General features: G+C 57.5%; 4 protein-coding genes across 5 annotated transcripts; all 4 read left to right on the top strand.

Moving 5' to 3' along the window:
* Positions 1-49: 49 nt before the first annotated feature.
* Positions 50-5165, top strand: LOC132511983 (uncharacterized). The gene is made up of 10 exons (XM_060135860.1): positions 50-1578; positions 1933-2040; positions 2152-2223; positions 2505-2593; positions 2688-2939; positions 3291-3491; positions 3586-3723; positions 3975-4127; positions 4268-4376; positions 5076-5165. Exons 1-9 carry the CDS (start codon positions 1055-1057, stop codon positions 4324-4326), a joined length of 1596 nt encoding a protein of 531 aa, XP_059991843.1. The 5' UTR covers positions 50-1054; the 3' UTR covers positions 4327-4376; positions 5076-5165.
* Positions 4344-16029, top strand: ACAP1 (ArfGAP with coiled-coil, ankyrin repeat and PH domains 1). Of its 2 annotated transcripts, XM_060135851.1 has the most exons (22): positions 4344-5166; positions 5717-5774; positions 8459-8578; positions 8752-8805; positions 8890-8948; positions 9189-9372; positions 9520-9564; positions 9670-9765; positions 9878-9952; positions 10044-10153; positions 11384-11435; positions 11532-11632; positions 11963-12086; positions 12186-12397; positions 13060-13129; positions 13251-13345; positions 13462-13634; positions 14219-14391; positions 14803-14912; positions 14996-15106; positions 15465-15514; positions 15839-16029. In XM_060135851.1, the coding sequence occupies exons 1-22, from the start codon at positions 5114-5116 to the stop codon at positions 15937-15939; spliced, it is 2226 nt and encodes a 741-aa protein (XP_059991834.1). In that variant the 5' UTR covers positions 4344-5113; the 3' UTR covers positions 15940-16029. The 2 variants fall into 2 exon arrangements, with proteins under 2 accessions (XP_059991834.1, XP_059991835.1); XM_060135852.1 differs by lacking the exon at positions 15465-15514.
* A 711-nt stretch (positions 16030-16740) lies between these two features.
* On the top strand, positions 16741-18303 carry KCTD11 (potassium channel tetramerization domain containing 11). The gene has a single exon (XM_060135869.1). The coding sequence runs from the start codon at positions 17515-17517 to the stop codon at positions 18211-18213; it is 699 nt and encodes a 232-aa protein (XP_059991852.1). The 5' UTR covers positions 16741-17514; the 3' UTR covers positions 18214-18303.
* A 153-nt stretch (positions 18304-18456) lies between these two features.
* Positions 18457-21999, top strand: TMEM95 (transmembrane protein 95). Its single transcript, XM_060135874.1, has 5 exons — positions 18457-19982; positions 20220-20276; positions 20476-20556; positions 20656-20676; positions 20795-21999. Exons 1-5 carry the CDS (start codon positions 19814-19816, stop codon positions 21103-21105), a joined length of 639 nt encoding a protein of 212 aa, XP_059991857.1. The 5' UTR covers positions 18457-19813; the 3' UTR covers positions 21106-21999.
* Positions 22000-22263: the final 264 nt, after the last annotated feature.

Raw genomic sequence — 22263 nt, 5'->3', positions numbered from 1 at the left:
GCCGCGCTTGGCGGCACCGTGGCAACCGCGGTGCACGGACGCCCTGAGGGAATAGGACCGGGGGGTTGGGGCCAGATATGCTTTACGGCAGTGCCGGGCAATAAAGCATCCCGGGTTAGGGAACTAAGGACTACCACGGTGGGAAGAGAAAGGACGACAGGGTCGGGAAGGTTTGCTTTACGACACGGGCGAGGTGACGGAGTGGCTTCAGAGGGGTGAAGACGGGCCGGGAGCTTTTGCGACAGTGGGAGAAACGACTGCCGCAGGCATCTTTACGACGCGACGGGGGGGAGTTGGTGCCCAAACACTTTCAGCTTTGCGACAGCTGCACCGAAGACCCCGCCTTCGTCGAAGCAAGCAACACCTTGAAGTATTCGCTTTACGGCAAGGGAGGGGGGAGCTCTCCTTTGCTCTGCTCGTTTCGAAGCGGTGTGAGCGAGCTCTGAGTTCCCAGAGCAGGGAACTGGTAGCTTTGTAAATGAAAATATCTGCCCTCCCTACCACTGAGACCGGTTATGTCTTTCTAGAGTGTCGCAGTCCCTCCACTTTGTATCACAACTCTCCGCAGAGGCAGAGCGGCCCGGCTTTGGGGGGAAAAAAAGCTCGCGGATGTGTCTAGTCAAGCCTATCTTGAGGTTTTAAAGCCACGAATAAAGAATGCAAAGGAACCCCGGCAGGAAGTTTCAAGCAACGGCGCTGATATTCCCCAAAGATTCCCCCAGAGCTGTCAACAAACCCCCAGCACAACTCACTCGACGCTCACGCTAAGCTTGGAGGACTGTGACGTCACAATTAGGCTTCACGCCCCACGGCCAGGACCCCTGACTACGATTGGATAATTCGGATGAGGGCAGCGATGGGGAGAAAGGCGGGAACAAATCCCAGAGACAAAGAAAAGTCTTAGGGTGGGACAGGAGAGGAGGGGCGAGCGGAGAGGCTCCCAGCCCGAGGTCCCTATACAGTTTTTCCGCCCCCCGCGGCTCCAGGGAGCAGTGGGGGAGGGGACCCAGGCCTAGCCCAAGCGTCCCCCGCCCGCCGCGGTGGGGGCGGGGCTATGTGGTGCAGGGAGCCGGGGCGGGGTAGCTTAGCGTGGCCCCTTAGTGGTGCCATGGAGAAGCAGGAATCTCTGGGGGCTACTAGCGGCCTCGACGGAGAATCTCCTGGAGGGCCAACCAGGGGAGTGCCCGGAGGCATCGGAGGAGTCGAGGCAGGCGCCGGGCTGCCCTGCGGAGTAGCCATGTTTTACGGTTCTGGGCCCCCCATACACTCCGGGGGAACCGTCATTGGCAGTCCTGGTTCTAGCCAGCCCTCCGGAGGGACAGCAGTCTTCGGTTCCGGCCTCAACCGGCATCCCGGGTCCGGTACACACCCTGGCGGGCTTAATCCCCCCTTCCCTGGAACCAGTGTATGCGGGACGTCCAACCTGGGGTCCGGGGGGCCTGGGGTGTACAACTCGGGATACATTCCGCACTCCGGGTCAACTTGCATGCACCCAGACAAACCCTGTGAGGACCGGCCCCGGAGCATACTAAAAAACAGAAGCTCCACCGTGATGCACAAATCCCCCAGGGCGGAGAGGTAAGGAGCCCGGGAGGAAGGGATTCCAGACACTAGAGGAGGCGGAGTCAGGGGAGAAGGGGCGGAGTGCCAAGAACTAAAAGTGAGAGTAGGTGAGGGTAATTGGGTAGGAAATCTGAGGTTCCTAGCCCTTGAGAGAGTAGCAGGTACCGGATAAGAAGTCAGCATGTACCCTAACTACATCGTACGTGATTGTCATCAGGTGTGACCCCATCCCCAGCCTCCTACACCTCTGGAACTACAAGGGGGTGCAAGCAACAGTTTGTGAATGACTGTAAGAATGAGAGAGGGCTGTGAGGAGGAGGGCACTAGAAGGTTTCCTCCCCCTTTTCTGTGTCCTTCCCTCACCCGAAGGAAAAAGTGTCAGCGCTGGGATGAAATGAATATTCTGGCGACCTACCACCCTGCTGACAAGGACTATGGATTTATGAAGGTGGATGAGCCCCGCACTCCCAACCACAGGTGCTGAGCCCTCAGCCCTAGCCCTTCAGCCCAGACTCTCTTCCCTACTCAAAGGAGTGGGGGACTGCCTGCTATCCCCTTCTGAGGCACTGCTTCCTCCCTCCTGTGCAGGCTGCAGGACAGCGACGAAGACCTGCTCGCGGGGACCTCTCACACAATGACTCCTGAGGAGCTAGCAGAGAGGTGAGAGTCCGCCTGCCGATGCAGGGAACACGGGTTCGTGCCCCGGTCCGGGAGGATCCCACATGCTGCGGAGCGGCTGGGCCCGTGAGCCATGGCCGCTGAGCCTGCACGTCCGGAGCCTGTGCTCCGCAACGGGAGAGGCCACAACAGTGAGAGGCCCACGTACCGCAAGAAACAAAAACAAAAACAAAGTGGGGGAGTCAGCCAGCTTGGCCCCATCTACCACCTGCTCCCATTGTTCTCTCCCTTCCGTGCCCCCAACTGGCTTCCCTCCCCTTCAGGTTTGCAACAATGGACAATTTCTGCCCCAAGGTCTTCCTGTACAGTGATAACAGAAGCTCAGGGTCTTCAGACAACTTTTCCAAGACACGTAAGATGTGGGGTGGGGATTGAGTGGAAAGTGGGTGGCGTGAGCCTTCAGCGAGAGCCTGGCAGGAAAGCCAAGCTCTGACGCTGGCCCACAGAATCCAGTGATTTTGAAAAGCGCCGCAAGGCACACTACAATGAAGGAAAGTTCCTCAAGCCTCCGAAAAAGCTGCCCTTGGATAATAACAAGAACAGCAGTGTGGGCAGTGTCAGTATGAGCAATGGCAGTCGAGGTGTGATGCTGGCCTCAGAGCCCAGGCCTGTGGAGAGAGGCGGGGCAAGAGGACTGACCAGAGGAGTCAAAGATGAGCTTGGCCTGGTGGCCAGGAACCACATCCTAGAAGTCAAAGGTTAGCTATGGTGGGGCCCCAGGGACCCAAGGTAATTGTAGTCCAGAACCTTCTCCACCATAGCCTGTCTTCCTCAGGGCCCTGCTGGCTGACAGGGAGGTCATGCTGGAAGGTGACCCCAGGGAAGACAGAGGGCAGCTGGAGTGGGGTTCTCATCAGGATAGCCCCCAAGGAAAGCTGGCTGGGGAGGAGGAACAGAAAGCCCAAGCGAACCGTGGCCGGTGGAAAAGTCACTGACGTTTTTCTAAAAACGGGGGGTGGGGGGTGATAGAAGTGAGATGAGAACCTGGGGCTTGAGCTTCTCCCCGGGGCTTGGGGGTCACAGTGGAGCTGGTGGCCTGTATTCGCTAGGTGGCCACATGACTCAGATTGATTTGGATGACTCCTCAGCTTCCCCTGCCTTAAGAAATCAGTCCCCAGCTTCATCCACCACCGTCGTGTTGGAGAATGAAATTGATCTGCGACGCAAGGAGTATTATAGCAAACGAAGATATCTGAGGTGCTCTCCCCACCCTGAACTTGAGGAGGACACAGAAGATGAGCAGCAGACCAGTGAGAGCTGGGCTGGGTCAGCCTGGGAGCGGGGCGGTGGCCGAGAACCAACAGACTGATGGGTGCCCCAACCCTGATCCTGTGATGCTTCCAGGCTCCACAAGCTTGAATTGCGTGATTGAGAATCCCATAAGCACTGAGGTCCGTCTGCTGGACCATACTGGAAGCCCCTCGCAGGATTACAAGGCCACCGAGAGTTCCCTGAAGGTGACAATGATGTCATCGAAGCCTGGTGAGGGCACCAGGCCACTATCTCACCAGGCCTGGCTCTTGGCAAGCTCCCATCCCCCCAACCCCCATTCCCCTCAGGCCAGTAGGTCAGCAGCAGGTGATGAGAGAGGCCCTCAACATCATTGTGTGCAACGTGGATTGTATGGAGGGACCCAGGGAGGCGCAGAGGGATCGGGACCTCCTGCCAGCTTAGCACCACCGCTGCCCCTATGCCTCCTTCCTGATTCCTCTCTGCCACCTACCCTGCTCCAGGTACTGCCCCGTTCTCCAAAGACAGTGGGTCCCGAGCAATGTCTGGCTGGTGTCAGTGGCTGGTATCCAAGGGGCTGAACTGGCAAAGCACCGAAGGCTCAGAGAGGGAACCTGGAAGCCACCCAAACTCCTCAAACCAAAACCAGCACAGATGTGAGCCTGAGCAGGGGCAAGGGGCTGGCCAGGGAGGGAGAGGGGCTGAGTGGGTAGGTTCTAGGGAGTCAGGGGGTCACATGGGCCAGATCTTTTGCCTGCTGCAAGAAAGCCACTAACCCAGTCCCTCCTCTCTCCAGATGAAACCCTGCAGCTCCAGTGGACTCAGGAGGAGGAAACCAGACGATGGAAACTGTAGCCAGCTGGGGATGGGGTGGGGGCCAACCTGTCCCCGCCTTCACACCCTTGGTAGGGGTAGACAATAAAGAGAAGAAAAGCAGGAGTCTGGGTATTGGGGGTCCAGGCTGGGCCTGAGCTGTCATTGAGGAGTGGGGGGCAGAAAGGGAAGTTCACACACAGGAAACCACAGGCAAGCAGAGCAGAGAAGAAAGCTTGGAGTGGTCTGGGGGACTGGACTCAACAGGCCCCCAGGAGTCCAAGAAGACCCCACTGCAGCCGTCTGACAATGATTGGTGTGATTCAGTCAGCCACACACCAGTATCACCTTTAATTCTTACACACCCTGGACGTAGGAATTATCATGCCCATCTTTCAGATGAGGAAACTGAGGAATCAGAGAGCTTTGCCCAGGGTCACGCAATCAGGATTTGAACCTGTATGTCTCAGGCCCCCACAACTCAACCACTGAAGGAGACTGAAGCAGAGACCAGGGTCCCGGTAGGAAGATGACTGCAGATAGGCTCTGAGGGCGGGGCTGTGGCTTCTCTGATCTCAGGGCCTTTCTCCACCGCCCAGGCCCCGCCTCTACCCCTCCCAGCATTGCCTGGAAGTGTGGGGTGAGAGCTCCTCTTAGGACACCGCTTCCACTTAGGGAAAGAATCGCGCCCCCCAGGCTCTACCCAGGAGAGGATCCTCTCCTTCTTCCTCATCAGCACTCCACCTCCCCCCGGGGCAGGGAGTACCGACACCTGCATCCCCACCCTCCAGGCCCCAGGGCCCACTGGCCCCGGAGCAGTCAAGCTGAGATGACGGTCAAGCTAGATTTTGAGGAGTGCCTTAAGGACTCACCCCGTTTCCGGTAAGTGTGCACAGGTCTCCAGGGGCGGGGGAGGAGGGCAGGCAGAGGCAGGGAGGTCCAATACCCCCTAATACACACGCACACCTTCCCCAAGTCGGAGGATGTCTTTCCAGGGAGTAAGTCTCAAAGGGACAAATCCAGCTTATGGGCCAAAGCAGTACCTCTGCTATCGAATCTCGTGCTCTGATGCTCGCCACCCACTGCATGTGTGAAGGGGGCCCCTCCAGCCTCTCTCACTCCCAGAGCTGGCATTCCCTCCTCCCTCTCTCTGGACCCCTGCCCCTCCCCCAGCACCTGCACTGGGTGGTTAGCAACTTCCTGCCCTCGCCACATCCACCCTCTTTCTACCCTTCCTGCTCTGGCCTGGGCTGTAGTAGCTCCCACAGTGTGCAGAGTGAGCGAGCCAGAGAGGGTGGGTGGGCAGTTCTTAACCCATCAGCCTTTTCCGTCTGTACCCTTCACCCCCTAACCCCGACCCCCGGCCCTGCCGAGGTGGACAGACCAGATGGACCCAAGCTCTGTTCCTGTGACCCCATCCCTACTTTCCCAGAGCCTCTATCGAGCTGGTGGAAGCCGAAGTGTCGGAATTGGAGACCCGGCTGGAAAAGGTGATCCTGACGTGGAGAGAGGTGACCCGGGGTGGGATTAAGATGAGAGGGGTGAGGCCAGGGAGAAAACTAGAGACCAAGAATGAGTTCCGGGGATTACCGAATGCTAACCAGGTGGGGTAGATGTTTGGGGCTACAGAGGAGCCAAAAAGTGGTTCTGTGCCCTGAAGGGGCTCAGAGTCTTGGAAAACAAGAGCACCTGTGGGCTTACTTGGTCGGTTCTTGAGACCTGCATTATGCGAGCCGTGGGCGCCTCAGGGAGAAGCAGGCTGTTTCTGCCCTCAGGGGGCTCACAGACTAGCCACGGAAAACAAACCAGTAAAACACTTGAACACACACAGTAAGGCCTTCCTAGATATTCTTTATAAAAACGGCACACTCCCACCTCCCTTATTTGGCTTTTTTTTTTCTTTACAGCCTTTATCTCAATCTGACACGTTTTATGTTTACTCGCAGTATTAGTTTTCTATTATTGTGTAACAAATTATTACAAACTCGGTGACTTAAAACAACGCACAGGTGTTATCATAGGTTTTGTGGGTCAGGAGTCGAGCACAGCTTGACTGCTCCGCTCAGGGTCTCACAGGCTGCAGCCGAGGTGTTGACAGAGGCTGTGGCCTCATCCGTAGCTGAGGGTTTTCTTCTGAGCTCATGTGATTGTTGGCAGAATTCAGGTCCTTGCTGTTGCCGGATGGAGGCGCTCATCTCCTAGAGGCCACCCACAGTTCCCTGCCGCCGGGCCCTGTCCGTAGGCGGTTTACTTCATAGCAGCCTGCTTCTTCGGTGCCAGCAGCAGTCTCTCTTGCATGTGCTGGCAAGACGGCATCAGTTTATGTCAGAATGTGACCGCAGCAGTGAATCTGTCACCTTTGTCATTTGGGGGTGTCATCCCATCGCCCTTGCCATATCGTATTCTACTGATTAGAAGCAAATCACAGGTCTCACTCACCCACACTCAGGGGTGAGGATTATGCAAGGGTGGGATCATCAGGGGTCACCTTAGCCTGTGTCTGTCAGGCTTGCCAATTTTTTTTCTTGTCTACTCTTCCCCACTGGAATGTAAGTGTCATGAGGAACTTGTACATTTTGTTTTTGCTCAATCCCCAGTGCCTATACCATGTCCTGAAAGTTAGTAGGTGACCAAATAATATATGCATTTTTTAATTGACATGTAGTTGATTTACAGTGTTGTGTTAGTTTCTGCTGTACAGCAAAGTGATTCAGTTTACCTATGAATATATACATATATTTTTAAGTTAAACTTTGTATTTTTAGTTAATTGCAGAGTCACAAGAAGTTGCAAAAATAGTACAGAGAGATCCCACATACCTATCTCCCAACTTCCCCCAATGACAGCATCTTCCATAACTGTAGTATACTCCCATACCAGGAAATTGCTGTTGGCATGATACAATGAACTGTCTAAAGACTTTACTTGGGTTTTACCTGTTTTGCATATACTCTTAAAAAAAAAATCTTTGTGTATAATTCAATGGCACTTTATCACACGTATAGATCTGCCGATGCAGGGGACACGGGTTCGTGCCCCGGTCCGGCAAGATCCCACATGCCGCGGAGAGGCTGGGCCCGTGAGCCATGGCTGCTGAGCCTGCGCATCCGGAGCCTGTGCTCTGCAATGGGAGAGGCCACGGCAGTGAGAGGCCCGTGTACCGCAAAAAAAAAAAAAAAAAAAAAAAAAAACTCTTATCGCCACAAAGGAACTCTTTTGTGCCATTCTTTGTAATGATAACCCCCCTCCCCAGCCCCTTCCTCATCCATGACAACCACTCATCTGTTTTCTATCTCTAGGCTTCTGTCCTTTCTAGATTGTTATCTAGGTAGAATCATATAGTATGTGACCGTTCAAGATTGGCCTGGCCTTTTTGTTCCTCTCAGAATAATGTCTCTGAAGTTTATTCAAGTTGTGACATATCAGTAGTGATCAGCAGTTCATTAATAGTTCACAGATGAATAGCTCATTCCTTTTGCCTTGCTGCCCCATGCTATTGTATGGATGTACCAGTGTGTCACTAGTTCAATCTTATGAAAGTTCCTTATTCAGGTATTTGGGAAGGAAGGTGAGGTGGTTAAGGAAAAGGCTGGACACCTTGCTCTCCCAGAGATCCTCCTCTGGCCAGTCACTTGTCCCTTTGTTTATCAAGCCTCCTTGTTTGTAATTAGGGCCAGACAGAATGGGCCCTAGGAGCACCATCTTTGCCCTGACCCTTGGGCCTAGCTGATGGATTAATATTTATGAGGGAGTGTTTACTAAGCACAGAATGGACAACTGTAGACAGTAAATACTGTAGAATTTAATACCAACCAGATAGAACATTCATCCTGGGTGTCAGATAGAGCGTGAGGATGGCATTTCTGGGGAACTCTGGATCCAAGCAGACGGAGCAGGGCAGGAGAGACGTTTTGGAGGTGAAGCTGACACTGGCTTCGGTGACAGGCTGGGAGGAATTTTGTTCCAGGCATGGAGTAGTGGGAGCAAAGAAACAGAGATGAGAAAGCACCACGTGTGTGTTAGAAACTGGTCTGGGCCACAGAGGAGTGTAGATGAGGAGGGGCAGGGAGGGGCACAGCCCTGGGAAAGGGGAGAGGAAGTGGGACAGGAGCGGGGGTGGCACTGGGTATTGGTGGCGCGTGGCACGACTCCCCGTTGCTCTGTTGCTTCCTAGCTCCTCAAGCTGGGTAATGGCCTCCTGGAAAGTGGGCGCCACTACCTTGCCGCCAGCCGGGCCTTCATTGTTGGCATTTGTGACCTGGCCCACCTGGGTCCACCAGAGCCCATGATGGCGGTATGTGGAGGGTCCAAACCAGGCTGGGGTGGGGTCTGGGATGTGGAGAGATCCTGTGGAAGGGGAGGGTTGGTCTGGGGTCTGCGGGTGCCAGGCCAGAGCAGGCTGGGTCTAGGGATGGGAGGGCCCTACCGCCCATGCCTGATACTCTCTCTGTGCCTCTTCTTGCCTAGGAGTGTCTGGACAAATTCACTCAGAGCCTGAGCCACAAGCTGGACAGCCATGCAGTAAGTGGGGGTAGGTAGGGCTGGTGAGGGGAGCAAGGGCGTCTGTGGTCCTGACCGTCACCTGCCAATTTCTGCTTCCCTCAGGAGCTTCTAGATGCCACCCAGCACACACTGCAGCAGCAAATCCAAACTCTGGTCAAGGAGTGAGTTAGGAGGGAAACCAGTCCTCCAGCCCTCTTCCCATTGCCGCAGGGGCCTCCCTGAATGAAGGAGTTGTGAGATTGGGGGCTTCTGGTGCCTTATTGTTAGCCCCCATCCCAAGGATCCCCTTGGAGTTCTGACCGTCCATAGGCTAGCTGCAAGGCTATGAGCGAATCTCAAGGACTTCTCTGCTGGGGGCAGGAGGGTGTATCGGTGATTTTCTGTTATCCCCACACCCCCAGAGGTCTCCGGGGCTTCCGAGAGGCTCGCCGGGATTTCTGGCGGGGGGCTGAGAGCCTGGAGGCTGCTCTGACCCACAACGCAGAGGTCCCCAGGCGCCGGGCCCAGGAGGCAGAAGAGGCCGGAGCTGCTCTGAAGGTTGCTCGAGCCGGGTACCGGGGACGGGCCCTGGATTATGCCCTGCAGGTGCCTGCCCCAACCTGCCTTCTTGGGGTGCCAGGACCCCAGTCACCTCGAGGCTGGAGAGTCACTGGTGTGCAGTGGGGGGTTGGGGGGTGGGTGGGTCATGCGTCTGTGTTTTCAAGGCTGATCTGAGGTCTTTTGGGTTCTCAGATCAATGTGATTGAGGACAAGAGGAAGTTTGACATCATGGAGTTTGTGAGTTGCCGTGGGCGCGAGGGCAGGGAGGGGAGGAGCCTGCTGATGGGAGCAGGAGGGAGAGGAAAAGAGAGGGGTCTGCCCCCTACCCACCTTGTCCCCCAGGTGCTGCGTCTGGTGGAGGCCCAGGCCACCCATTTCCAGCAGGGCCACGAGGAGCTGAGCCAGCTGGCCCAGTATCGCAAGGAGCTGGGTGGCCAGGTAGAGACCCAGGGCGCAGGCAGGTGGAAGAGGGAGGGTAGGGGCTCTGAGATGACTCTCCTGGCCTTGTTTTGGGAGGCTGGGCCATCTGAGATGCCCCTCCTGTGCTCAGTTACACCGGCTGGTCTTGAATTCGGCTCGAGAGAAGAGGGACATGGAGCAAAGACACGTGCTGCTGAAACAGAAGGTGAGGGCTGGGCTGCGGGCAGGAAGCAGATGGGCCTGGGGCCTTGGTCTCTGCACACTTCAGTTGCCCTTTGACCCTTTTGTGCCCCCAGGAGCTGGGTAGGGAAGAGCCAGAGCCAAGCCTAAAGGAGGGGCCTGGTGGCCTGGTCATGGAAGGGCACCTCTTCAAACGGGCCAGCAATGCATTTAAAACCTGGAGCAGGTGAGGAGCAGACACCCCAATCGGCCAAACCCATCAGGTTAAATTTTTTTGAGTGTGCTAACTACAGCCAGGAAAAACAGACAAACCCCCTGCCTTCAGAGAGTTTACATTCCGTCAGCAAAGACAGACAAGAACGTAATAATTAAGTAAATTATCTCTTAGAAGGTAAGAGTACCATAGGTGAAAAATAATAAAGCAAGCAATGTGGAGAGCTGGGGAGGAGTTGCAATTTTAAATAGGGTGGGCAGGGAGTTCCCTGGTGGCCTAGTGGTTAGGATTCCGGGCGTTTGTGCCGTGGCCCGGGTTCAGTCGCTGGGCAGGGAACTGAGAATCCCGCAAGCTCTGTGGCCAAAAAATAATAATAATGATAAAAATAAATAAATAGGGTGGTCAGCAAAGGCCTCATGAAAAGATGACTTCTGAGTGAAGACGGGAAGGATATCTGGGAGAAAATGTTCTAGGCAGAAGGAGGAGCAAGCACCAAGGCCCTGAGGAACCTGGAAGGTTTGAGGAACAGAGAGGAGGCCCAGGGTGTGGACAGAGGGAGGGAAGAGGAAGTGGTAGGAGATGCAGGTGGAGCTAATGAGGACGTGAATCACGACAGGGCCTTGTTGGCTCTACTCTGAGGGAAGTGGGGAGCCATCGCAGGGTGCGGAGCAGGGTGGTGATCTGCTCTGACTCGACCCCTTCCCCTTCCAGGGCCACTGCCAGCCCATATGGGATCTTTGCGCAAATTAGAAGAGAGAGCCCCTTCTCCAAGCTACTTTTTTTTTTTAATTTTAATTTTAAATTAAAAATTTGGGGGGGGCCACACTTCATGGCTTGCAGGATCTTGGTTCCCTGACTGGGGATCGAACCCGGGTCCTCGGCAGTGAAAGTGCAGAGTCCTAACCACTGGACTGCCAGGGAATTCTCTCCAAGATACTTCTACTTGCCAAAACATTGTAGCAATAGATTTATTAGACAATGCATTTTACTGCCATCTGCTGGAAAGTTGTCTTCATAAATGTTAGCAAATCTGGGGTACTCGGGATGTGAATAGCACCCCTTAGCTGTCCCTGGCTGCACCTCTGTCACCCTCCTCTGGAACATCTCATGGGATGGGCAGCCCAGTCTCTCTCCTCTCAGCAAGATCCTTATGGGACTAAGAGCACAGCCTCTCTCCTGTCTGTGTCCCGAGCCGCATTCCAATGCCGCCCATGTCATTAACCCTACTTCTGCCTCTTCCAGACGCTGGTTTACTATTCAGAGCAACCAACTGGTTTATCAGAAGAAGCACAAGGTGAGTAGGCCCAGGTCCTGGGTGCCCGGGCCCAGGAGGACTCAGCCCTGCTGTGGCTGCCTGGACGCCTGCCCCCCGATCTCCTTTCCCTGTCAGGACCCTGTGACTGTGGTGGTGGATGACCTTCGTCTCTGCACAGTGAAGCTCTGTCCTGACTCAGAAAGGCGGTTCTGCTTTGAGGTGGTGTCCCCCAGCAAGTGAGTGCAGTGCCCAGGGGTGACGCCCGTATATCTCAATTTTACCAACTGGAAAGGCAGGGCCAATCACAAAGGCACCTCTGGAGCAGGATCTTGGAGTCCCCTGATGCAGCCGCAGGCATTAGCCCTTTGGTGGCTCAATTGAGGGGCAGGCTAGGGGAGGGTCTAGGGTGAAGGGGGATATCTGGAAGGATATTACCAACTAGTGCAGAGGTATTTCAATATGAGTGGTACCAGCTGAATACTAGCTGAATGTCAGCCTGCCTGTCCTGCCACTCGGCTCCCCAGGCCTCAGACCCCTCCCTGCCCTCCGGCTGCCCCCCTGCCCAGGTCCTGCCTCCTGCAGGCTGACTCAGAGCGCCTCCTGCAGCTGTGGGTCAGTGCTGTGCAGAGCAGCATCGCTACAGCCTTCAGCCAGGCTCGCCTTGATGACAGCCCCCGGGGTCCAGGCCAGGTACCTTAACATGGGGGTGCAGGGCCAGACTGCCCAGGGAGATGGGACATCGCTTCCCCTAGACCTCAGAGCCACTCTTTCTTCCCCTGTCTCCCCCAGGGCTCAGGACACCTGGCCATGGGCTCCGCCGCCACCCTGGGCTCTGGCGGGATGAGCAGGGGAAGGGATTCTGGTGGAGTCGGGCATGTGGCAGCCCAGGTGCAGAGCGTGGACGGCAACGCCCAGTGCTGTGACTGCCGGGAGCCGGCCCCTGAGTGGGCCAGCATCAACCTGGGCGTCACCCTCTGCATTCAGTGCTCCGGCATCCACAGGTCACTCCCCAAGGTCCCAAGCGCGGGCCCCTGCTCTTTCTGGCAGCAGTGGAGTGGGATGGAGGCAAGCTGGAGCCCAGCACAGGGGCTCCTCCCTCCCTTCCCGCCCTGCCTGGGCTTCCTCTCAGATGCTGTCTGTCGCTGGGCACAGGCCTGGGCCAATCCTATGGGGCACAGGGTGGACCCAGGTGGGCCCAGCCCCTCAGTGTCCTGGTCTGGCCTGGGTAGGGGGACACCCAGGGGGGTTGAGTGGCTTGACTGGATGAGGTGCGGGGTCAGGGCTGCTGAGGGCGGGGGAGCTGACGAAAAGCAGAGAGAGGTGTCAGATGTCGTGAGGCCTTAGCAAGTCTATGCGTCCCATCATTCTGGTGGAAGCGGGGAGGGGGAATGGCGTGGAAAGAGTTGTCCTGGCCAGAGTGCGTGGAGAGAGGGGAGGTGGCTGGAGAGGATGAGAAGAAGAGAGAAGAAGGAATGGTGAACGGGTGGGATCCTGCCAGATACAGGTCAAGGCTGCATGGCCCTGGCTGCCCTGCTGCCTCCTGGCCCAGTGCCTCTGCACGGGACCCCCACGCTGGACCTTGCCCCCAAGTCTTTCCAGGAGCAGCAGCACCTCCCCCGGCTGCTTCCCCCACAGAGGGCCTGACCTCCCCTCTGCCCTCCAGGAGCCTTGGAGTTCATTTCTCCAAAGTCCGGTCCCTGACCCTTGACTCATGGGAGCCGGAACTCGTGAAGGTGACTTGGGGTGCTGTGAGAGTGTGGGGTGCGGTGAGGGCAGGGCTGCAGAGCCCTGAGGGCTCAGACACTCACCTGCACCCTACCCGTCTGTCTCTGCCTCCGCCTGGGCCGCCTGAAGCTCATGTGTGAGCTGGGGAATGTCGTCATGAATCAGATCTATGAGGCCCGTGTGGAGGCCATGGCCGTGAAGAAGCCAGGGCCCAGCTGCTCCCGGTGAGGCTGGGGTGGAGGGACTGGGGCTGCCCTCCTTATGGGCAGGGAGGGAGGAGAGCCTGGGATGGGAGGAGGGAAGACTGTCGCCTTCTTCTCCCACAACCCTCCCCCACCAGGCAAGAGAAGGAGGCCTGGATTCACGCCAAATACGTGGAGAAGAAGTTCCTGACCAAGCTTCCCGAGGTTCGTGGGCGAAGAGGTGGCCGGGGGCCCCCGAGGGGGCAGCCTCCTGTGCCCCCAAAGCCGGGCACCATCAGGCCCCAGCCTGGGAGCTTCAGACCCAAGCCAGGTATAGGGTTGGCTGGGCATTTGTTGAGCGCCTGCCGTGTGCTCAGCATGGTGCCAAGCCTGGTGGGGAGGCACAGAGTCTGGGGCCCACGTCTTCTCCTCGAGCCTGTTATGGGGGGCCACAGCCCACTGGCACTGGTTTTTCGAGGCAAGAGTTTCGGGGATTACGGTGAAAGGTGGGAAGGACCGTGGGGCTGGGAGGAAGCCAGGAGGGCTATGTGAGGGTGTCACCAGCATGAGAAAAGTCAGGAGAATGAGTTAGGGTTTCCAGAGGCCTGTGGAGGAGGGTGTGAGTTTGGCTGGAACCGAGGGAGCCAAGAGAGCTGAGGCTGACCGTCACCATGTCAGCTCACCCCTGACATCCCAGCCAGTCAGGGTGGTTGGACAGGAAGAGGTGAACACTGCCATCTATCCCATATGCCCTAGGGGACCTACCCACACCCACTCACACCCACCATCACCTCCCACCACAATCCCCAGTCTTGAAGGCCTCCCCACAGTTGAGAAGTGAACTATCCCATTACAGCATCAGGGGACTGTGCTGAGGGTTTTCTTCCCAGATTCACAGCTGGTTCCCCCTAACAGAGCCACCCTCTGAGGACCTGGGCAGCCTGCACCCTGGGGCCCTGCTCTTTCGAGCTGCTGGGCATCCTCCATCCCTTCCCACCATGGCTGATGCCCTCGCCCATGGAGCCGATGTCAACTGGGTCCACGGGGGTCAGGAGAATGCCACACCGCTGATCCAGGCCACAGCTGCTGTGAGTCTTGCCGACCTCCCCACCCCACCCCACCCTTAGGCTCCTCCTCTCCTCCCCTACTCCGGACTTTGGTCCCAGCTCTTAGCCTCTCCCACCTCATAGGGAGTGATAACCAATAGAGCCTGGTTGCCAAGAGTGTGAGATTTGGAGGCAGACAAACTTGGGTTTGAACCCAGACCCTCACCACTTACAATTATGAACCTTCGTGTACCTCAGTTTCCTCATCTGTAAAATAGGGATAACATACCTCATTAGGTTGTACTATGGATTTAATGTATGAATACATGTAAAGAGCCGGAGCAGAGCCTGCCATTCCATACCCACCCTCGGAACTGACCCCACTCTAAAATATCTTTAAATTTGCCTCAAAAGATGCCACCCTTTATCCCCATTCTCTACTTCTCCACGCAGAATTCTCTTCTGGCCTGTGAGTTCCTCCTCCAGAACGGGGCAAACGTGAACCAAGTGGACAGCCACGGCCGAGGCCCGCTCCACCACGCAACCATTCTTGGCCACACGGGGTAGGGGCGGCAGGGATAATGACCTTGAGGAGGAAGGCTCCAGGCAGGGTGAGGGGCCGGCTGAACTTGGCTGTCCTGTCCAGGCTGGCCTGCCTATTCCTGAAACGGGGGGCCGATCTGGGAGCCCGAGACTCTGAAGGCAGAGACCCCCTGACCATCGCCGTGGAAACAGCCAACGCTGACATCGTCACTCTGTGAGGATGCCTGAAGAGGCGGGGCTAGCGCTTGCACTATCCACTTGGGCGGGGCTAACACCGAGACCCCTGAGTGCTAGGCGGGGCCTGGGGAGGGGAGGGGCCAGCTCCTGGACCAGACGTTGAAAGGATGCTCCAAGTGTTGACTGAGGCTTGGAGTAGGAAGGGGGGAGGGCAGGGTCCGAGGAAGGTGAGTTTATTCTGAGAGAGGCATCATTCATTAACATTGTTGTCTGGCGTCTTTAAAGCACTAGACCCTGGGGAAACAGGTGAATGAAACAGCCCAGCTCAAAGGATGGGAGTTGGGGCGGGGGGAGTGAGGAGAATGTCATTCATTCCTTAATTCCCTCCCCTTCAGGCTGCGATTGGCAAAGATGAGGGAGGTCGATGCGGCCCAGGGCCAGGCTGGTAAAGTACCCCCCACCCCCCTCTTTCCCCACACAACATTGTAATTCTGGGCTTCTGGCCGCTGGTGACCCGTCCCCAACCCCCTGTGCCCAGCTTCATTGATTAATTACATCATTTATTCAACAAATATGTATTGGGCCCATCCTACGCACCGGGTCCTTGAAACAGAGCAAAGAATAGGCGAGGGCGCCGCCCTGACGGTGCAGATGTCCCTTCCACCCACGCTGGAAGCGCGTGCTCTTACCAGGCCGGGCTGTCCCTATTGTACTCTTCCGTGCTAGGGCCCAGCCACCCGGCATCCCAGCCCTTCCTCCCTCCCCTCAGGAGACGAGACGTATCTCGATATCTTCCGCGACTTCTCCCTCATGGCGTCCGACAACCCGGAGAAGCTGAGCCGGCGTAGCCATGACCTACACACGCTTTGATCCCAGGCCTTCGAGGGCCCGCACCCCCCATCCCTGCCCTTCCCACCGCCCTCCCCTTTCTATTAAAGCCTTTGTGCTTTGCTCTTCAAAGTTCATTTATTGAGCATCCCCGTCGGGCGGGTGAGGTGTAGGACACTGAGGCTTCTGGGGTGCAGGAGCGATTGGGAGTTTGCGAACTGGAGTCACTCGAGGGGCGACTCCCGGGGAGTGAACTGGGAGCTTCGGCCTCGGCCCGAGTGCCGGGCGGCTCTGAGGCGGGGCTGGCGGGCTCAGGAGACGTGGTCAGACCCGTCAGGCCCGGCAGAGGCCGCCTGTGTGGGCTGGGTCCAGCCTTCTCTGGGGGGGATGGGGGGTGCTGGCATAGGACCGGGATGGAGAGGCTGGCTCGGGCCACCCCAGCCCGGAAGCATCCCTGGAATGCGGCAACTCAGCACCCGCCCCCTCGGGAATTCCCTGCGGGAGCGACTAAAAAGGAACTAATCCAAAACCCCCGACGGCTGGGCCTCAGTTTTTTTAGCTGCCAGATAGGAGACGCCGGCCCCCGCCGAGTTGCAGACGTGAGGTCGGGCACACCTAGGGGCCGGCGGGGCCGTCACGGCCACATACTTAACGACGCGCCTGAGTCACCCCCCGGACCCCACCCGCGCTAGCGTCCTCCAGTCCAGCCCGTCAGCCCCGTCTCTCCAGTTCGCCACTCCGCTTCCACCACCACCGGAGCCGCGCGCTCCGGGCGGGGGCGGGGCGCCCAGGGGGCGGGGCTGCCTCTTAAAGGGCCCCCGGCCGCTGCCCTTAGGCCACCTCCTTGGGGCGGAGAGTACTTAAGCGGCTGCGGCGAAACCCGGAGAAGGCGGCGGCGCCCGGTCCCGAGACTCCCGGCTGCTTCCATAGGAGTCCTAGGACCCTCCCAGCTCGGATTGAGCGTGTATCTTCGCTCCCCAGCCGATACAGAGGCACCTCCGCCATCGGCTCCGGTCAGCCTCGCCTCCTTCTCCTGGGACCAGCGCCGGAGCCAGGCCAGGCCAGGCCTCTGACTGGCCCCCGGAGCCCTGCGTGGACTCGCCCACGGTGACAGCGGTCTGCCCGAGAAGCTGGTCCCTTCAGAGTCGGCCTTGTGCTCGCCACCGTCACCTGCTGGTTGGATTGCGGAAACCCACTGTCTGAAGACCACAGAAAGGAATCGCCGACCACCCAGAATCGGATGCGTGTGGACCTAAATCTCCCGTCCCTCTCTGACTTCCCTCTGCTCGTTTCATCCGTTGTCTCAACCTTTCCGGCGTTTCTGTGCCCGGAAACCATCCTCCACCACCCAGGTAGCTGGGGTGAGCCCCCAATCTTGCTGCCTTGTACTCCAACCTGAGCCTCCGACCCAGAGACAGTCTGAACCTTACGACCCAATTCTGCACACATCCAGGAAGTTCTGCCTTTTCTTCTCTTTCGGTGTCTTCGATACTCCTCAAAATTTCTCCTCCTCCTGTGCCCTCCTCGCCCCCCTCCTTTGGGGGCCCCGTGACCCTGAATGTCGGGGGCACGCTATATTCCACTACTTTGGAGACCCTGACTCGATTCCCAGACTCCATGCTGGGGGCCATGTTTAGGGCTGGTACTCCCATGACCCCCAACCTCAATCCCCAGGGAGGCGGCCACTACTTTATCGACCGAGATGGCAAGGCCTTCCGGCACATCCTCAATTTCCTACGGCTGGGCCGCCTGGACCTGCCCTGTGGATATGGGGAGACAGCGCTTCTCAGGGCAGAGGCTGACTTTTACCAGATCCGGCCCCTCCTGGATGCCCTGCGGGAACTGGAGGCCTCTCAGGGGACCCCGGCACCCACAGCCGCCCTGCTCCACGCAGATGTAGATAGCAGCCCCCGCCTGGTGCACTTCTCTGCTCGTCGGGGCCCACACCACTATGAGCTGAGCTCTGTCCAGGTGGACACCTTCCGGGCCAACCTCTTCTGCACCGACCCTGAGTGTCTGGGTGCCATGCGTGCCCGATTTGGTGTGGCCAATGAGGACAGGGCGGAGGGAGGCCCACACTTTCATCTGGAATGGGCCCCCTGCCCTGCAGAGCTCCCCGAAGTGGAGTACAGGAGACTGGGCCTGCAGCCGCTGTGGACTGGGGGGCCAGGAGAGCGACGGGAGGTGGTGGGCACTCCGGGCTTCCTGGAGGAGGTGCTGCGGGTGGCCCTGGAACATGGCTTCCGTCTCGACTCCGTCTTCCCTGACCCCGAAGACCTGCTCAACTCCCGATCTCTGCGCTTTGTCCGGCACTAGGAACTGAGAACTAGGAATGCTGCCTTCAGTTTGACTGTGTGGGCGAGGGGGGGGTTAGAAAGAATGGGTCAGTAAAGAGGGTGAAGTCTCTCCTGAGCCTCTTCCTAGCTCTGCTCCTGGAGCTGTGAGAGTCAGGGGCGCCGTTGCACCTGACTGGAGCCCAGATGTGGGCAGGAATTCCCCAAACCGGAGAGAGCCCAAGGGCTCATGACACCAGAGGGTCTGGACTGGTGCTAATCCTGGGAGGGGTGGGGAAGCTTCCGTGGCTGGTCCTCGCCTGAGCCTGGGGACCTTCGGTGTTTCCTTGCTTGGAGCTTAGTATCCAGGGTCTGGAAAAGTGGGGATGCTTCTCTGCCCAGGCTAGGCTTAGCAGAACCGTGGAGGCACAGTGAGGTTTGGGGGAAATGAGAGACTTTAGATTGCTCTAATGTGGTCTTCTGGACTGTGACTTCTCCTGGAGCTGGTGGCCTGGCCTGGCCTGACCAATGATAGGTCAGAACACTCTGAAACACGGGAAGGGAGATTCTTTGCTGTGTTCCAAGCCACCACTGAGGGAGACAGAAGGGCTACACCCCATCCTAGCTTGGCACAAGGGAGCTAGGAGAATCCCCATTAACTATGGGGCTGGAGCATCCCTCTGGAGATCCAAGTGTTTTAAAGGATCCCATATTGATGGTGGGGCTGGCCATGGGGAGGAGCGGGGCATCTCCTTGCGTCCTCGCCTTCCTTCCTTCATGTGAACGTGCCTGTTAGCCAGTGAGTCTGACTGATGCATGGGTCCCTGGCATCCTGGCTCCCATCCATGTCGCTGGAGGTGGTGTCTGTGTGCTGGCTTTTCTGTGGTCTCTGCGTGTCCAGGCCTGTTTGGGGTTGCTCAGAAACTATTTTGGCACCAGGTGTGTCCGCGGTATGGGTGTGAGTAGACTGAGAATTAGGTTAATCCCAAGGTGTGTGTGTGTACATGTGCTTCACATCACCACGTAGGCAGGAGGGGCCTGCTGGGCTTTGAGTCACTAGGATCTTCTGGTGAGAAGTAAGAGAAGTCACTGGGCTTAGCTGGGCCTTGGAGGCCTGTATAGAGCTCTCGGTTACTAAGGCAACAATGAGCCTGTTGCTAGGAGATAGCTGGGGAAGGCCCAAGGCTGCCCAGGGCAGAGAGGAGATGAACAGAAGAGTTTGAGAGAGTGGGGGAGGATATGGAAAGGGATGGGATACTCACAAACAACTTCTTCACTGGGGGAGTCACTTATTATTTATCACTGGTCATGATTTACAAGAAGAAAAATAAAGTTTCTCTTGGAACCACAAACTCGTAAAGGCTGCTGAGGGCTAGATTGGGAGTACAGCAGAAGACCTGCTTTCTCTGTCCATGTCCCACTAGAGGTTTCTTCTTCTGGCCCCAGTTCCTTGGGCCCCAGGTTTACCCCAGTCAGTCAGGGATGGAGCAGTGGCACTGTTCTGGAATGTTCTAGAGACTCCAACTGTTCTGGAACACTCTAGAACCTCCAGGCAAAGGACTGGAACCAGGATCACAGAGCATTCCAAGGCCTTCCCAGCCTGGGTGGGGCCAGCCCCCGCTCCAGAACCTGCAGCGGGCCTCATGTGGATGCTGGCACTAGGTGGGATCTTCCTGGCAGCCGCCCAGGCCTGTGTCTTCTGCCGCTTCCCAGACCGTGACTTGTCGGGCCGCCTGGCTCAGCTTTGCAGCCAGATGGAGGCCCAGTGGAAGGACTGTGAAGTCTCCTGGAACTTCTCGGCCTTTGCCTTAGGTAAGATCAGACATCCAGGGATGGGCTCAGCAACAGTCACCCCTGTGCCCTAAGGGGGCTGCATGTGGCCTCCCAGCTGTGCCTCTCAGCCATCTTCTCAGTCCACTGGCCTCTCTGGACACACTGGCCTCTCCCTCTGGGAGAGCTTCTTCAGACCCTGGGAAAGTCAGGAAAGGCCCCAGAACCTCCTTCTGGGCCAATGAGGGAATCTCGCCCGGTCCTTATCCATCTCCACAGATGATGCATCCTTGAAAAAAGTCACAGAGAAGACTCACAGAGTCCTGAGGGTCATGGGTGAGGCCGAGGGGGAGGTACAACGCAGGGGCTTGGATGGCACCAAGGAGGGGGTTGGGAGGAGGGGGCTGGGGAGGCAGGGAAGGGTGGTGGGTGGGTGGAGACAGGAGGGCGTGATGGGGAGGCGCTGGGTGAAGGTGTGGAGGTGAACCGGCGCTGCTGAGACCCCGGGCACTAAAGCTGCTCTCTGCCTCCCCAGAGATCGAAGGGTCTCTCTCCTCACTCCTTTCATATTGGAAATGGCTTCAAAAGACCAAGCTCCCAGAATACAGCAGGGAAGGTACTGATGCGGGGAGGGATCAAGGGGTGCCTAGGTCCTCAGGCAAAGGAGGGTGTGGCTGAGCTCATCCGCCCCCATCCTCCTTGTCTTTCATTTCAGCTCTCTGCGCTCCCGCCTGCCGTGAGTAGGAAAGGGAAGGGGTAGCAAGGGCCAGGGGCCTCGGGGGACCTGAGGAGAGCCTGCAGTTTGGGAGGAAGTGTGGGACTCTCGCAGGGTTCAGCGAAGCTTCCCGCCCCAGAGCTGGTCCTACTGTCTCCTGCAGGGGGCAGCACCATCCTGTACAACTGCTCCACCTGCCAGGGCTTCGAGGTGTACTGCTGGCCCCGAAAGCGCTGCTTCCCAGGTCCTTACTCCCCACCCCTGCCTCACCCCGCCCAGATCTCTGAGCTGTTAGGCTACCCCAGCATCGATGGGTGTGGTCCCCGGGATCATTCACTGCCTGCTGGGGTCCCAGCAGGAAGTCACGATCTTTGGGAAGCCAGGATTCTGCTGCTCTTTGTCTCCGGAGCCGCCCTCCTCCTGGGTATTCTGAGCTTCGCGGTGGAGTGAGTTGGGGGATAAGGGCCAGAAACAGCCTCACTACCTCTGACCCATCAGTACCCTTCCCCACCCCCCATCCTTCCTCTTTCCCTCCCAGCCCCCTCCCCTTCCCTTCCCTGGACTCCCACCCTCTGTCTTCCCTCAGGTACAGCCACCTCCAAGCAAAAAGTGACTTGTGAAGACGAGGACACATCTTAGCCTCCAGTTCTAAGGAGCATGTGCCCACAACTTCCACTTCTCTCGTGGGGCGGGGTGGGGGGGAGGGGGGCAACCAGACCCTTAGTTCCAGCCCCAACGGTTCAGTCTTCCAGACCCTGATACCCAGACATCCCCACAATCCCAGCGTCAGATGGCGTCCAGGGACCCAGGCACCCACAGCTGGAAAGTTCCTCCCCTCCAGTCCTCAACCAATCAGACAGAGGCAGTCACCGTGCCAGGAAAATATCTACAGAAGGAAAGAATCCCCTCCATACACACTCCCACTCCCACACCCCCTTCTGCCTGTTCCCGGAAAGCGGGGGCTGTCTGCCCCAGAAGCTCCTCTTGGCCCTCCTGTGACTGATTGGGAATCCGGGAATGAGTGTTCTGGAAAAGTCCCTCCCCCTAGAGTGAGACCACATCACTCAGACTGCTGGCATGCTACCCTTCCATTTAATACTGTGAAGGCTCCCACAGAGGCCCAACTAAACCTGTTGTCAAATGGCCTTGACCTCTGCCTGGCCTCTGTCTGCGACTGGGGAGGGCAGAGGGAGCGCGGGAGCCTCTTGTAGCCCAGTGGTTCTCAGCCGGGGGGGTGGGTGGATTTTGCACGCGATGAGACGTTTGGCAATATATCTGGAGACATTTTTGATTGTTTTGATTGGGGGTTTTGAGGATGTGCTACTGGCGTCTAGTAGGCAGAGACCAGGGACGCCGCGAAATATCCAAAAATGCCCGGGAAAGTCCTCCACGACAAAGAGCTATCGTGCGTGTCCGAACCGTCAGCAGTGTGTGGTTGAGAGACCCTGGTATTTGGTCCTTTGGCTATCAGGAGTTTGGGTTTGGGGGATGGGAGATGGGACATGAAAAGAGAGGCCTATCACCCACCGTAAGTCTCAGCCTGAGGACCTGGGCCGGCCTTCACCTAGCGCCGTGGTTTACAAACTGGGTCCCTAGAGGCTCCCAGTT

This window comes from Lagenorhynchus albirostris, chromosome 20 (assembly GCF_949774975.1).
Source record: "Lagenorhynchus albirostris chromosome 20, mLagAlb1.1, whole genome shotgun sequence".
Lineage (NCBI taxonomy): Eukaryota > Metazoa > Chordata > Mammalia > Artiodactyla > Delphinidae > Lagenorhynchus > Lagenorhynchus albirostris.
This window is presented reverse-complemented; position numbering and strand designations above follow the sequence as displayed.